Consider the following 16,488-nt stretch of genomic DNA (forward strand, 5'->3'; position numbering starts at 1 on the left):
CGAAATTGAATTCAGAGTGCAAAGGATTAAGTGCAGAGTACTACAGTACAGTGGAGAGTTTCAAGTGCAAAAGCAAGAAAGAAAAGAAAGTGCAGTGGTAAGAAATTAGAATTCAGAGTGCAAAGGCTTAATTACAGAGTGCAACACTGGTGAGTTTCAAGTGCAGTGTAAGTGAGAAAAGAATGTGCAGTGTTAAGAAATTAAAATTCAGAGTGCAGAGGATTAAGTGCAGTGCAACACTGGATTACTATGCGTCAGGTGCACCTTCTTACTGTCAGAGTCTGAGAGGCGGCAGGTTATTCATTGGGACGGCCACAGACATTTTGTATATACCCTGGATACTGCTAAATATCTTCCATACTCACCTCTAAATCCTCATACTCTGGTTCCTTTTCATTTATTTCATGCTTTCTGTCTCTTACTTGAGCGATTAGGGTCTTAAATAGGTGCTATGTCTGGTTGGGAGTTATGTAGGTGATTTCCTGAGTTAGGCAGGGTTAGGGTCCATAAGTACCTGTCAAGGAGGCATTTTCCCAGTATCTGGACAAACCCACTTTCCGGACAAGCCATTGGCTCTATTAAATCGGATATAGGAGAGATCACTTAATAATGAGTGTAAATTGCTCCATCTTCCTATTGGAAAAAAAAAGTCTAATCAGTCAGTGCCACTTTTAATTATCTAGAAGAATAAATATCTACCCATTATTTGAGCATGTTTTGTATGATTTTCCCATACACATTAGTGTGCCATTCAAAGATGACTAGTTTGTTGGTTAATGTGTGTGTGTGTGTGTGTGTGTGTGTGTGTGTGGGGGTGTGTGTGTGTTCTTACCTAATTGTTCTTACCTAATTGTATCTTTACAGGAATGAGTCAAGCTCGTACTGTCCCGTGTCTTAAACCATATTTATCATACATATCCTTAAATTTGTGAATTGTTTTGGCACACACTATTTCATTCGGTAGTGCATTCCATTGATCAATTGCTCTGTTTGGGAAACTGAATTTCCTTATGACTTTATCACCTCTCTTCTTATGCAGTTTTTTGCAGTGTCCTCTTGCTGATCCTTCTCCATATGTTAAGTAATCATTTATGTCTATTTTCTCCTTTCCTGATATGCACTTATATAGCATTATCATGTCACCTCTTTTCCTTCTCTCCTGTAGTGTTGGTAGATTCAGTTTATTTAGTCTTTCTTCGTAGCTTAGGTCCCTTAAGCTTGGTATCCATCTTGTAGCGGCCCTTGGAACTTTTTCAATCTTGTCTATATGCTTTTTGAGATGAGGACTCCAGACTACTGATGCATATTCCAGGGTTGGTCTAATGAATGATGTTATTATCCTTCTTAGCATGTCTTCATTTATGTATGTGAATGCTATTCTCATATTTGCAAGCAGTGTATACATGTTCCGTACCTTCTCGCTGATGTGGTCAGCCGGAGAGAGTCTGTTATTGATAATCACACCTAGGTCTTTCTCTCTTTCTGATGTGTATAGGGTTTTATTTCTTAACTTATAATCCCAATCAGGTCTTTTTCCACTTTTACCAAACTTGATTACATGACACTTGTCCACATTGAATTCCATTTGCCATGTACTACTCCATTCATGAAGTTTATTTAATTCTTCTTGTAGCTCTTTACAAGAGTCTGTGCTAGTAATTCTCCTTTGTATTTTTGCATCATCTGCAAACATATCCAGATAGCTTTCATTTCCAGTGTTACTGTTTATATCATTTATGTACACTAAAAACATGATTGGTGCCAGCACCGAACCCTGTGATACACCATTAGTCAATTTTTTCCATGATGAGTAGTTTCCTCTTAGTACTGTCCTCATTTCTCTTTTTCTGAGAAAGTCTTGCATCCAGCAAAACAGTTTGCCTTGAATTCCTCCTTGTTGGTACAGTTTCCATAAAAGTCTTTGGTGTGGTACTGTGTCAAAAGCTTTCTTGAAATCTAAATAGATACTGTCCACCCATCCTTCCCTTTCCTGTATTGTGTTTGTTACTCTGTCATAGTAGCTCAACAGATTAGTAACACATGATTTTCCTTTTCTGAAACCAAACTGTCTTTCTGTTATCATACTGTGTTCTTCTAGATGATTTACCCAAACTTTTCTTATAAGTTTTTCTAATACCTTGCTTACAACACTGGTCAGTGATACTGGTCGGTAGTTGAGAGGATTTTGTCTATTTCCTTTCTTGAATAAGGGGACTATATTTGCTTTTTTCCAAATATCAGGTAGTTTCCCTTGACTCAAGGATTTCTTGAAAATTAAAAATAATGGTTTACTTAACTCCTTTGCACATTCTCGTAATACCCAACATGAAATTTCATCATGACCACTTGCTTTTCCTCTGTCTAATCTACTTAACTCCTCCTGTATTACTTTTTCTGCTATTTGTATATCTGGTAGTATGTGTGGACATGTGTGTTCCACATAGTCCCTCTCAAAATTTTTTTCTTCTGTAAAAACTAATTGGAAATTCTTATTTAGTGCTTCACAAATATCTTTCTCTTGTGTATAAGTGATTCTCTCGTCCGTAATGGATTGTATTATATCTTTTACTTTGGTTTTGCTTCTGATATAGCTGTAAAACAGCTTTGGTTGATCACTACTTTTATTTATTATATCCTCCTCAAACTGTTTTTGGGCTTCCCTCCTTATTCTTGTATAGTCGTTTCTTGCCTGTTTGTAATTATTATACGTCCTTTCACTATTGTGTCTTCTGTATCTATTCCACAACAAATCTCTTCTTTCTTTTGATTTTTTACATTCTGTATTGAACCATTTCTGTATTTTCTTATCTGCTTCTTTGTGCTGTGGGATGTAATTCTGGACTCCTATTTCATAAAATTCACAAAACTTTTTATATACAGCATTTAAATCTTGTCCTCTAAGCTCATTTTCCCAATCAACTTCTAAGAAATACTTCTTTAGGTCTTGATAATTTCCCTTTTTATAGTTTAGGCTCTTTTTGTAACTGTCATTGCTGTTTACTATGTCATATGCTATCCTGAGGTTATAATTTAGTACTGCATGATCGCTTTTGCCGAGTGGAGGGTGATATATTAAGCTGTCACTGTCATTTTCTTGCCTAGTAAATATTAGATCTAGCACTGAAGGTACATCAAGTCCTCTTTTTCTGGTGGTTTCCCTCACATGTTGCGTTAAGAAAAACTCTTGTACGAGATCCAGGAGCTTTTGGTCCCAACAGCTTTCTTGGCTATTTATATCTAGAGTATTCCAATTTATATTTGTACTGAAGTCCCCAGTTAGTATAATTCTTTCCGATTTCTCTTCCATTTTATGTAGCAATGATCTTATACTCTGAATTGTACTCTCTGCCAGGTCCTCATATTCGTCTCTTTCCCATGTGTTTGATCTGGGTGGCATGTACAAATTGGCTACAATTACTTTACCTTCAGATGTGTCGATCTCAACTGCAATCAGTTCTACTTGTGATGGTATATCTAGTTTTATTTCATTGACTTTTATATTTTTCTTAGTTAATATTATAATTCCTCCTCCTTTTTTTAAATTTCTGTCTCTTCTCCATATACTGTATTCCTCTAAGTTTAGTATGTCATTGGATATCCTTGGTGTTAATTTTGTCTCAGTTAGGCATAATATTTGTGGTTCATTTTCTCTGACATAATCATTCATCTCTAGTAATTTAGATACCATTCCATCCACATTTGAGTACATCAACTTTATCATCATCATCATCATCATCATTGCCAGACGCCATGTATCCCAAATGGGGTGACCAAGGACTTAGAGTTAATTGTTTTACAGGGAGAGGCACTAATCCTCCACCAACCCCACTTGACACGTAGGGATGCCAACAGCATCTGGTGTTCCCAGGTGCTCACCCATCCAAGTACTAACCAGACCCAACGTTGCTTAACTTCGCTGATCGGACGGGAAGCGGTGTACTCAACGTGGTATGGCCGTTGTTTATATACTTGTCATCACATGGTTCTACTACCTTCCTCCTTTTTCTTCCATCCTGTTTGTGTACCACTTTCGTACCTGCAATCCTATTACTTTGTAAAAAAATTTCTTCTTCTCCTCTTCTGATCTTCCCTCATTTTTTGTTTTTGCTTCCTCCCTTTTCTCTTTCAGTAATTCCAGTTCCTCTTGTGTTAGGCATCTTTTTATCCATACATTTTTGAACTCTTTTTCCATAAGATTCTTTGCATTTTTTAGTATCTCTTCCACAGTGTTTACACTCTGGAAAGTCACCTTTAGAGGTCTTGTCTTGCTTTTCTCGTATTTCCCTAACCTTTTGTGTTCCCCTATGTCTTTACTACAGATTTCCTCTGATACTTCTTTCAGTAAGCTCATTACATTTGCCATCTCCTTTTTGTCTCTAGTGATCTTGTTTTAAACTTCTTCCTCTTCTATACCAGTGATTACTATTGATTTATTTATTTCTACTGAATCTCTGACTAACTTTGGATTGTTTTGGATTATTCTTTTCACTTCCTTTTTAATGCTTTTTTCCTCCACCCTTGTTTCTAAGTCTTTCTTTACTTTCACCATTTCAGCATACGTGGTTTCTACATCATTTTTGTAGCTTTGCACAGCTTCATTCACCTGTGTTATCTTCTCTTCAATATCACTGCTCTGGTCCATAAGACTGCTTGCTTGCCTAATTGTCTCTGTGTTATTTTTGAACTCTTCCATAACGCTCTCGTGACTGACTACTGTACTTGCCATTTCACTCACTTTCTTCCTAAGCGTACTCAATTCCACTGTTAGTTCACTGATGGTTGTGTCTTTCTTATTGGCCTCCCTTCCTAGTTTTTCTATCTCGTCCTTTTGCAAGTGCATTTGCTTCTTTATTTCATCAATTTCATTTTTGAAAGCCATTTCTAGTTTGTGTACACGTTCAACCAGTCTATTGTGAGCCTCCACTTCAACCAGTTCTTGGTAGAAATCATCATTTTGCTTTTTACTTTTATCCCTTTTCTTTTCCAAATTTGTTTTACTGAAGTATGTATCCATTTTGTAATACTAAATGAACAGAGTACAGTGGGGCACCAATTTTCGCGCCTAATTGGGTCCAAAAATAATGCGCGAAAGTGGAATTAGCGAAAGTTGGGGCATTGTCTTTATGGCAAAAAGGTTAATTGGTTCCCGGTTATCCTAAAGTAACATCAGATTTTCATTTTCACTTGCAATACAGTACATCAAATCACTATTGTTCATTGCATTGTGAGATACAAACAATGAAAACTGTACAGTACACATTATATGAGGAGAAACATACCACAGAGACTAGGTTGAGGTGTTTAATGGATGTTGGGGGTAAGTATCCGAGGCGCGTGGCGGGCTTATTTAGCCACGCCAGACGTATTGGCCACTTTTTATCACCACCACTGCCTCCCGGCCCTCCCCCCACACCACCAGGCTCTCCCCCCACACCACCAGGCTCTCCCCCCACACTACCAGGTATAGTAGAGGCCATTGAACCGTGAGAATCCAACACAATGGAGCTGGCACGCTCGTACACAATGGCGGGAATGGGTGGACAGAGTGTTGACATGACGTCATTCAAGATGGCGGTGGGTTGCGGGCGGGCGGTGCAGGAAATTCAAAGTTCAAAATATTGTCCCAAACCCAAAATTTGTGTGCGAAAATCGATTTTTTTCAAGCGAAAGTGGAAGTTAGGGAATATTTGGTGCATGCCGCGAAAGTGGATTCCGCGAATCCTGCTGTAGCGAAAGTTGGTGCACTACTGTATGTACTTACAGAGTATGTACACTTTCCCCGTGATGCTGTAGTATAAACAAACCCAGCTGACTCAACGCATCGTGGTTCTTTGTTCTGTTTGAACCAGTCTTATTTAAACTTATTATTTCTTTTCCTTTTAATAATGAAAAATCATTTAGTCTAACCTGGTACAGAGCTTGACTCATTCAAAGATACTAATTTAGGTAATGCCTCTGGCCATGTTGGTCTGGTACGGAGCGCCGGTGACGGACGTCTACCTCTGATGACTCCCTCTGTGTGTGTGTGTGTGTTCTTACCTAATTGTATCTTTACAGGAATGAGTCAAGCTCGTACTGTCCCGTGTCTTAAACCATTTTCATCATACATCTCCTTAAATTTATTAATTGTTTTGGCACACATTATTTCATTTGGCAGTGCATTCCACTGATCAATTGCCCTATTTGGGAAACTAAATTACCTTTCGTCTTTATTGTGTGTGTGTGTGTGTGTGTGTGTGTGCACATTCATAATAAGCAATTAATAATAATACATTCATTTGTACAGCACATCACATTTAATACCTAAAATGTAGCTCAATGCATTTTATATAGGAGAATAAAAGAGATATAAATGAAAGGCATAAAAGACAAGGTGATGATTAAATTAGACATGTGGCATAACAGGTGTGAAATAAATCAAAAGTAGACTAATATAGGACAATAAAACAAATATGCAGGGTAAAGGAGAGTATTTAGTCTATCTATCTATCTATCTACTGCCAGACGCCTTAATCCCATACAGGGTGGCCACAAACAAATCGCCTCCATGTCACTCTGTCCCCCGCCACTTCACTGCCCTGCTCTCAGCTCATATCCCCCTCTCTCATATACCTCTCCACTCCATCCCTCAATTTCATCCTTGGCCTCCCCCCCCCTCTCCCCCCCCCTCCACCTCACGCACATACACTCTCCTCATCAGTCTCTCACTCTCCATCCTCTCCACATGGCCAAACCACCTCAATGTGTTTCTCCTAACGCTTCATATCACATCTACACCACAACGCTCCTTCACATCCTTATTTGTCAGTCTGTCTCTCCATGTGACTCCACAGCCTTCTCTCAAATAACTCATTTCTACAGCTCTCACTCTTGAATTGTGTCCTTCCAACAAGGTCCAAGCTTCACTTCCATTCGTTAGAGTTGGTATCACAATACTGTCATGTAGTAACTTTTTCACTTCCATGCTCGCTTCCCTGTTTCTTATCACTTTCAAGGAACCAGCAACCTTTCTTCCTTGTTGTACCCTTTCAAGCACTTCACTCTCCAAACTTCCATCCTTACTCATCACACTACCCAAGTACTTAATGTACTCACATTTTCCATTTCCTCCTCGTCCAGCCTCACTGTACATTCACTGACTTCACTTCTCTCGAAGACCATAACTTTACTCTTCCCTACATTCAGCTTTAGATTCTGTTTCTTACGTACTCTCCCAAACTCATCCCCTTCGTCTTCACTCAACAACACAGTATCATCTGCAAACAACAGTACTGGAAGTTTCCAAATACTGCCCTCTCTCACCAGGGCCACTCTAACATCCACTGCTTTACATTGTACCTCTTTTATAACTCCATCCATGTACAAATTCAACAACCATGGAGACATGACACATCCCTGTTTCAATCCAACCTTCAAATAGAAACATTCACTCAGTTCACTATCCACACACACTGCAGCCTTAGCACCCTTACATACTCTTCACAGCATTCAACAACTTTCCATCTACACCATATATTCTTAATACTTTCCACAATCCTTGCCTATCCACCCTGTCACATGCTTTTTCCAAATCCATGAAGGTTGCATACAACTTCTTTCCCTTCTCTAGAAACTTTTCCACTAAAGATCTAAGAATGAATATCTGATCTACACAACCTCTTCTCTTCCTAAAACCCTCCTGTCTTCTCCAACTAATTCCTCTGTTATTTCCCTAACTCTGTCAATAAGTGTCCTACCATATACTTTTCCTTTTACACTAAGAAGACAGATGCCCCTACAATTACCACACACTTCTTTTTCCCCTTTTCCTTTGTACAAGGGAATAATTATATCTGACTTCCAATCCTCTGGGACTCTACCTTCCTCCCAGGCCAATCTGCACATCTTCCACATCCATTCTACTACTATCTCTCCCCCATGCTGCAGCATTTCACCACACACTCCATCAATTCCTGGGGCTTTCCCTATTTTGACTTACTTCATTGCTTCCACAACTTCCATCCTACTGATTTCTTCCTCTCATCTCACATCCCTTCTCCCAGCCATTCCCCAGCCACTTATACTTGCATTACTTTCATTCTCTATGTTCAACAATTCCTTAAAGTGTTCTCTCCATCTGCTCACTTTTTCTCCCTTCTCCACTTGTAATCTACCATATGTAAAAATAAAAGAAAAAATGTCAGGTAGGTAAGTCACAGAGCAAATAAACAGTTGATAGAGTTGTGAGTTTTGTTGTGGGTAGATAAAAGTAAAGGCCTAACACCCGTTGTTTACTGCTGCTTCACAGATAAGCCAGGGAGGAAAGAGGAGGGAAAAAAGGAGAGGGCTCTAATGAGACACATTCAGGAAGCACAGGTCCAGAGCAAATACACGATTTCCAAACAATTTGGACTTCAGGAGAGCTCCATTCAGAGGAGCTGCTTTGACACTCACTGTGATACTGTAATATCACAGTCAGCCAAAATTCTGCCTTCTGCTTCTGCTGCAGACTATTCAGCAAGCAGCAATGTTAGCAAAAGAAAGATGGTCTAGCCTCTACTGGCTACAGCAACTGGAAGAGGGCTCTGGATTTGTCTAGGGACCATGAGAAGACTTCATTTCACAAGGCCTCCATGGTGGCATGATTGAGCAATAAAGCAAGCAAAGTTCATGGTCAGGTAGCTGAGCAGCTACAAACCCCTAGTGTAGCTGAGATAAGTGAAAGAAGGGAGTATTTATGCAGCATTATTTTGGGAACTGTCTTTCAAGCCAAATAGGGCATTTCATTTTGTGGCCACAGACCACACTGAAATGGATGACGGCCCCAACCAAGGGAATTTCCTTCAATGTATGCAGTTGCTGCAAAACTTCGACTCTTTCCTGGAGGGATACAAAGCTCCTGCCAATTGTAGATACCTCTCATCTTATTCTCAAAATTAATTAATCGGATGTTGCTCCATGGAGGTCACGGCACAGATTATTCAAGAAGTAAAGAAATCAAAGACGTTTGTGGTAATGGAAGATGAAGCCAAGATGAGCACACAGAACAACTCGCTGTTTGTGTGCGGTAACATCAAGGAAAGTTTTCTTTGGTTGAAGAAACTGGATGGCTATGGTGCAGAAGTGATCACAAATGCAGTTGAGCAGGTTCTTGTGTCAAACAACGTTGCTGACCTGAAAGTTGTCGCCCAAACATATGATGGTGCACCAGTGACGAGTGGATCTGTTTGAGGGGTGCAAGCTTGCTTCTGGGAAAAACATCCAGAGGCTGTCTATGTGCACTGCTATGCACATGACCTAAACCTGATCCTCTGCCACATTTGCAAGACCATTCCTGAAGCCAGTGATTTTTTTTTTATCTGCTTGAAAACCTCAACTCATTTTTCAGTGTGTTTACAGTCAACCATGACCAGTTTGCTGCTGTTCTGGAAGAGCTCCACATTCAGCAGAGGGGGCCTGTACAAATATCAAACACTCGATGGTCATGTCAGTTGTCCTCTGTTAATGCACTCCTGAAGAATTTTCCTGCTGTTATGAAATCTCCTCAAAAGATCAGAACACCAACAGCACTAGGTCTTCTTTCAAAATCATCCAAACTCCCTGTGGTCTACCTGTTGGTTGTGTTAAAAAATTGCTGGGCATCACTGAAGTGTTCACAAGGTTTTGCAGAGAGAAACCGTTGACTTGGTACAGGCAGTGCACTACAAAAGTGCAGTCTATGACACCCTGGTTAGCCAGCGAAATGCACAGGTGGCTGATGAGCTCTATGCCATGACAAAGCAGCATGTAAGGAGAAAAACATCCAGGAGTCTTCTCTCGGTCTGAGAAGGAAACAGAAGATGGATGACTTTGTTGTGGAGGTGTCCTGTGGTACTAGATCAGACCTGCTTAATGATTCAGAACACCTCAAGCAGAGACTTTTCTACCCTTGCATCGATCAAATGACCAATGAGCTGGAGAATCGTTTTTCTAGTGTTGGGAGAGAAGTCGTGATTGGCATCCAAGCATGTCACCCAGCCTCAGAAACCTTTCTGCGCATGTGGTCCCTAGAGAACCTAGCCTCGCAATACAACATCCAACTAGTCCCAGAAGAGGTCATGGTGGTGAAAAGCTTTTGAGCAGGAAGGGGCCAGAAGCCATCCAGACATTCTGAGTGTGTTCAAGCTTCTTGTCCCAAGATGTTCTCATCACTGACGACGATCTTACAGGTGGCCCTTACCATCCCGGTCAATAGCTGCAGTTGTGAGCAATCACCGACTACATACCGTACTTGGCTTAGGCACATCATGGGCCAGGAGAGGCTCAACAATCTGGCAGTGTTGTCAATCAAGAGAGCGTTGGTTGGAAGCCTTGATTATGACAAACTGATTGACACATTTGCCCAACTAAAATCATGATGCCACACCCTGATCCATCCTCCCCAGAAAATACTGAATATGTTAAGTCTATGTATAAAATAAATTGATAAATAACATGCATTTATGATCCAAGCATCACATCAAAAAATGAAAGATTTGGTTAGATGTTGCTTGGCATATGCTGACTGCATCCTTTTTATGAGCAGGACAGGAGAGAGGAGGAAAGAACAGAAGGAGAAAGCAGAGGAGATGAGGAGTGTGACAGACAGATGAGACACATAAGGAGCTTCTGGAGAGGTGAAAAGAAGAGTATTAGATGGACAAGAAACAGAGTTAACACAGTTTTGTCACAACTCAGACTGTACTCATTTTTTTTTTTCATGTTGCAAAAGTTAGCCTAAGCACCTGACCAGAACCTTTTGGTAAAGCAAAGTACTATCTCACATCTTATATTCATTTTAAACTAAAATAACTTGAAATTTATCTAGTGAAATTCTAAAGATTTCCGAGCTGGGCTAAGCCCCCAGTGTTTCAAGATCCTAAATACACCTCTGTTACATGAAAAACCAACATAAAACAAAACTAGAAAGCACTCAGAGAGCACATACCTCCGGCAATGCCAATAAAATCTGTGCTTTACTTATTTCATCTCTCTTATCATATAAATGCTTTTATAATCCCCTGGGGGTAGGGGGGTTTCAAGAATACCCCCCCAGTATCCCTGCTTGTCGTACGAGGTGACTAAAAGGATTCGTGGTGGGTTAGTGCCCCACCCCGTAAAAAAAAACTAACTAAAAAAACGAATAAAGCACCTCGGACCCGGACGGACCATACGTTGACGATTAAGGAACGGACAAAGGACATTCTTAGGGTGGGAACATGGAATGTGAGAGAGTGAATGATGAAGTGAAAGAGATAGGGATTGTTCAGGTGCCTGAGGATGCAAAAGTGGATATATGTGGATTGACTGAAACTAAATGAAAAGGTGAAAGGGTGAGAGAATGGGAATATGGTTTAGGTATATGTGCGGGAGTCAATGAAAATGAGAGGGCAAGAGAGGGAGTATGTCTGATGATAAGCAAGAAGTGGAAGGAGAATATAAGAGAGTATGGAACAGTGGCTGCAAGGATTGTATGGGTGAGGATGAAAGTAGGTATACAAGTGTGGGCGATTGTATGTGTGTATGCCCCGACAGAGGATCGAGTGGCAAGAGTGAAAGATGAGTTTTGGGCGAGAGTAGAAGCATATATGGACAAATTTGAGAGGAGCGAAAGAGTGCTGTTGATTGGAGACATGAATGGCAAAAGTTGGGAATGTACGAGTGGATGGAGTGGTTGGTCAGTGGGGTGTGCCAGCTGAAGTAGATGGGAATGGTAGTGCTTTGGTGGACATCTGTGCTTGCAAGGGGTTGGCAATAGCCAACACCTACTTTCATCATAAGATGATCCACCGGTATACATGGAGAGTAATGAGGAGGATGGATGGTGAACTTGTTGAACGAAAGGCAATGATAGACTACGTGTGTGTGGATGAATGAATGAGAAGACAAGTGTTGGATACAAGAGTGTGGAGAGGGTGGGGGAATGTAGTCTCGGACCATCACTTAGTGATGGCCAAGGTAGAGCTGCAAAGAAAGTGGTTGAGGAGACGAAGGGGAAGGCAGGAGGAAGCAGCTCCTGTGAGAAGAATGGAGAAATTGCAAGATAGTGAGAAAATGACAGAGTATAAGAGCATAGTGGAAGAAAGATTGGGAAGGTATGAGCTAGAGCAGATGGAATGGGTGGAAGACGTATGTAAGATATTCACGGAAGAGATAGGCGCAGTGTGTGAGGCAGTTTGTGGAGTGAGGAGGAGATGCAAGGGTGTGCAAGGGACAGCATGGTGGAATGATGAGGTGAAACGAGCTGTGGAACAAAAGAAGAAGGCATATAGCGAATGGTTAGCGAGTACAGGTAGGGGAGAAGATGGGAGAGAGAAGAGAGAGGTATATGTGAGCAGGAGAAGAGAGGTTAAGAGACTGGTGAAGGAGAGTAAGAAGAAAGTGGATGAAGAGTTTGGGAGGAATCTGAGTGTGAAATGGAGGGAGAGTAAGATATTGTTTTGGAAGGAGGTAAAGAAAGTAAGGCAGTGTGAAAGGGGAAATAGTAGGGGAGTGAAAGATAGGAATAATATATTGTTGGTGGAGAAGAAAGAGAAATTGAGGAGATGGAAGGAGCACTTTGAGGATTTGTTGAATGTAGAGAGTGAGAGCAGTGCGAGTATAAGTGGTTGGGGAATGGCTGAGAGAAGAAGAGATGAGAGGAGGGAGGAAAAGATCAGTAGGGCGGAAGTAGTGGAAGCGATGAAGAAGATTAAGTTGGAAAGCGATGAAGAAGATTAAGTTGATGGAGTGTGTGGTGAAATGCTTAGAGATGGGGGTGAGATTGTTGTGGAGTGGATATTGAAGTTGTGTAGATTGGCTTGGGAAAAGAGAAGGGTTCCAGAGGACTGAAAATCAGGTATAATTGTTCCTCTATACAAAGGAAAAGAGGAGAGAGAAGTATGTGGTAACCATAGGGGTATTTGCCTTCTTAGTGTGACTGGTAAAATATATGGTAGCATACCCATTGATAGGGTTAGGTATATGACAGAGAAGCTAGTTGGAGAAGAACAAGGGGGATTTAGGAAGGGAAAAGGGTGTGTAGATCAGATATTTGTTCTAAGATGTTTAGTGGAGAAGTATCTAGAGAAGGGAAAGACAGTGTATGCTGCCTTCATGGACTTGGAGAAAGCTTATGACAAAATAGATAGGCAAGGTATATGGAAGGTATTAAGAATATATGAAGTGGAGGGGAAATTGCTGAGTGCTGTGAAGAGTATGTATGAGGGAGCTAGGGCTACGGTGCGAGTGGATGGTGAGCTGAGTGAGTTCTTTGATCACAATGTGGGACTGAAACAGGGTTGTGTGATGTCTCCATGGCTGTTTAATATATACATGGATGGGGTTGTAAAGGAGGTGCAAGATAGGGCATTGGATGTGGGGGTGGCTCTAATGAATGAGGGTGAGATTTGGAAGATTCTGGTGTTGCTGTTTGCTGATGATACAGTATTGTTGAGTGAAGATGAATGGGAGTTGCAAGGTTTGGTGAATGAATTTGGGACAGTGTGTAGGAGGAGGAAGCTGAAAGTTAATGTAAACAAAAGTAAAGTTATGGTGTTTGAGAGGAATGAAGTCACAGAGTGTGCAGTGAGGTTGGATGGTGAGGATATGGAGAATGTGAGTGCATTCAAGTACTTGGGTAGTGTGATGAGTAAGGATGGAACTTTGGGGGATGAAGTGCGTGAAAGGGTACAGCAGGGAAGGAAGGTTGTTGGTACACTGAAAGCAGTGATGAGAAATAGGGAGGTGAGTATGGAAGTTAAGAAGTCACTGCATGATAGTATTGGGATCCCTACCCTGATGTATGGAAGCGAGGCATGGACCTTGCAAGAGGGAAACAAGTCAAGAGTGAGAGCAGTGGAAATGAGTTACTTGAGAGGAGCATGTGGAATGACAGGTTGACGAATGAAGAAGTGAAGGAACGTTGTGGGGTGGATGTGGATGTGGTTGAGGAGATTAGGAGAAATACACTGAGGTGGTTTGGACATGTGAAGAGAATGGAGAATGAAAGACTGACTAAGAGGGTGTATGTAGGTGAGGTGGAGGGAGGGAGAGTGAGGGGTAGACCAAGGATGAGGTGGAGGGATGGAGTTGAGAGGTATATGAGGGAGGGGGGGGTGAGCTGGGGGGAGGGTAGTCAAATGGTGGGTGACAGAGCGACTTGGAGGTGTTTTGTCTGCGGCCACCCTTTGCGGGATTAGGGCGTTGGGCTATAGATAGATAGATAGATAGAAAATCAAATAGAGTCAGTTAATTACTGTATATGATCTGACTCTGCCCTGTTACACAATTTAGAGAGTGCCTACCTCTGCCAATACCCAAAAAATTTATTGTTTCCTGCACCCAGATCTAGATCCACCTAAAATCTAATAAACCTTTCTTTGATCCACTGCCCACCTATCCACAAATTTCCATGAAATCCGATAACAACTTTTTGAGATATCTTGCACTGTACACAAAGACAGACATGGGTGAATTCATTACCTCCTCCAACTTCAATGGGGGAGGCCTATCTATCTATCTATCTATCTATTGCCAGATGTCATAATTCTGTTAGGGGTGGCTGTTTGTCTTTGACTTAGCTGTTTTACAGGGAAGGGCACTTGTTGACACATAGGGAACATATATAGGTTGGTTATGTGGTTACCACCCGGCATTGTAAATGGTTTCCTGACTTACAGGAAACCATTAGGCTTGTCACTCAATGTATTGCCACCTCAAAAGGACAGAAGTATAATAAAAGGTGATATGGGAGAAATAGGAAGAGGAGGGCAGACACAGAAAAAGAATGATAAAGGTGAAGGAAAATGTAGGCAGTTCTACATCAAATGCACTGTCCACTCCTCGCTCTCATGCCAATGACACACCTACTGGTAAGCACTTCTCTCTAAAGGCAAATAAAAACATAGATGTTTTCAGCACACACTGCATCTCACTATGCCTTCTTGTATTTAAATACAATACTGTTTAACTATGATAACTTAGGGACAGCTTTCTCTTCTGACACATCCTTCAGCCTACGTTCATTAAGGTTGTCTTTTGAACCACCAAACTGACTCATTACATCATTGACAGGAACCATACCATTTCGTCCATTCAGATAATCCATCTCAAAGGCTCTCTAACTCCTTGGCATGTGTTCTCTCACCTTGTCCAGTTAATTCCAAAATTATTACCTTTACTGTACTACTGGAATACTTTCTGATATCAAAGTAACCACTACTTTAATCATAATACTGTAATAAGGCATAAGCAGACTTTTACTGACATATCATGAGACTGATAAAATAAGCAGTATTTGCAACATTACAAATACCAAATATTTCTCTTCAAACCCTACCTGTGAGCGGAGGAGGTCGTCTGTGGAAGAGACATCATTGGGAAACTCGGTCTCCTGCAACTTCTGTGTGAAGGCTCGTAACGATGCACTGATCTCCTGGGTGTTGGCACTAAACTTCTCCACCGCCTGCAACCAAAGGGAGGTGCAGGGCTTGGGCAGGGGGACACAGCATCAGGGAGGGTGCTAGTGGGGGACAGGGATGAGGGGAAGAAGGATGAAGGCAGGGGGGTATTGTGACTGGGTGGCAGGAGAGGTATTATAGGAGGTCTGTCAGACCTTGGTAGGACCTAGAGAAGTTGACTCTGTATGAACTGTTGCTGATCTATACAGCTAGATTTGATTTTACGACAAAAGAATCAATAATTATTTTTATGTATGAACTAAAGTGTCTGGAGGAACAAAAGCTATATTTTTTTTCCTGTACTGAGATGGAAACATAGACAATACACCTACGAATGATGTTTAACTGAATTACGAGAGAACATATTTTTGATCAAAGAGGGCTGAGGCAGAAAGTGTAGACAACTCCAATAAATAATGAATCACAAAAGGCAGAGCAAATGCTATCAAGTTTTCTAATGTTAGTGCACTGAATTTCCTACTTAAGAGGGTCCTGCATCTTGGGTCTGGGATCACCAAAGTGCCATAATGAAATATTAGTAGAGCTAATCTGGCTGGCTTACTCCTTACAATGGTGTCATGGGGAGGAGGGCAGTGGCGTACCTGAGGGGGGGGGCTGTTTGAAACTGTCCAGGGCCCCCCATAAAGGGGGGGCCACCAAAAGCCTTAAAAATTTATAAGCTTTTTTATTAATATTTAAAAATATATATATTTATCATCCCGACAATCCCAGCTGAGATATTAGATAAGTTTTGAGAATGAGGGGGGCTAGGTTCTTTGCGAGGCCCCCTGCAGGAGAGGGGCCCCGCAAAGAACCTAGCCCCCTGGGACCCCAAATCTCTAGGTATGCCCCTGGAGGAGGGGGAATGCTGTTTCTCATGAAGAACTGCTCCTTGGTGAGAGTTGTCACCACTCAGTATGAAGAAGAAAAAAGAGTGGGAGAGGCTTTTGAGTCAGCAAAAACCCACTTTTCTCTCCCACTAACAATGTTCCCACACACAGATAATGGGAATGCCCTTGGTGAATGTTATAAGCCACTGCTATTTCTGACA

At 41.3% G+C, this 16,488-nt stretch overlaps 1 protein-coding gene and 1 non-coding gene across 2 annotated transcripts in view; both read right to left on the minus strand.

Annotated features, from left to right (window-relative positions):
- LOC145401055 (guanine nucleotide exchange factor DBS-like) overlaps window positions 1-16,488 on the minus strand; it is a 1,269,176-nt gene that overhangs the window by 990,229 nt on the left and 262,459 nt on the right. Inside the window, exon 8 of the mRNA XM_080273428.1 lies at window positions 15,312-15,442. Within this exon, the coding sequence (XP_080129554.1) occupies window positions 15,312-15,442 (131 nt within the window). The remainder of the gene's footprint in view (window positions 1-15,311; window positions 15,443-16,488) is intronic.
- LOC145401153 (5S ribosomal RNA) lies at window positions 3,844-3,962 on the minus strand. Its single transcript, XR_013897564.1, has one exon. It is a non-coding gene; the product is annotated as a 5S ribosomal RNA (ribosomal RNA).

This window comes from Coenobita brevimanus, chromosome 54 (genome assembly GCF_032717465.1).
Source record: "Coenobita brevimanus isolate Jiangsu-jjx chromosome 54, ASM3271746v2, whole genome shotgun sequence".
Classification (NCBI taxonomy): domain Eukaryota; kingdom Metazoa; phylum Arthropoda; class Malacostraca; order Decapoda; family Coenobitidae; genus Coenobita; species Coenobita brevimanus.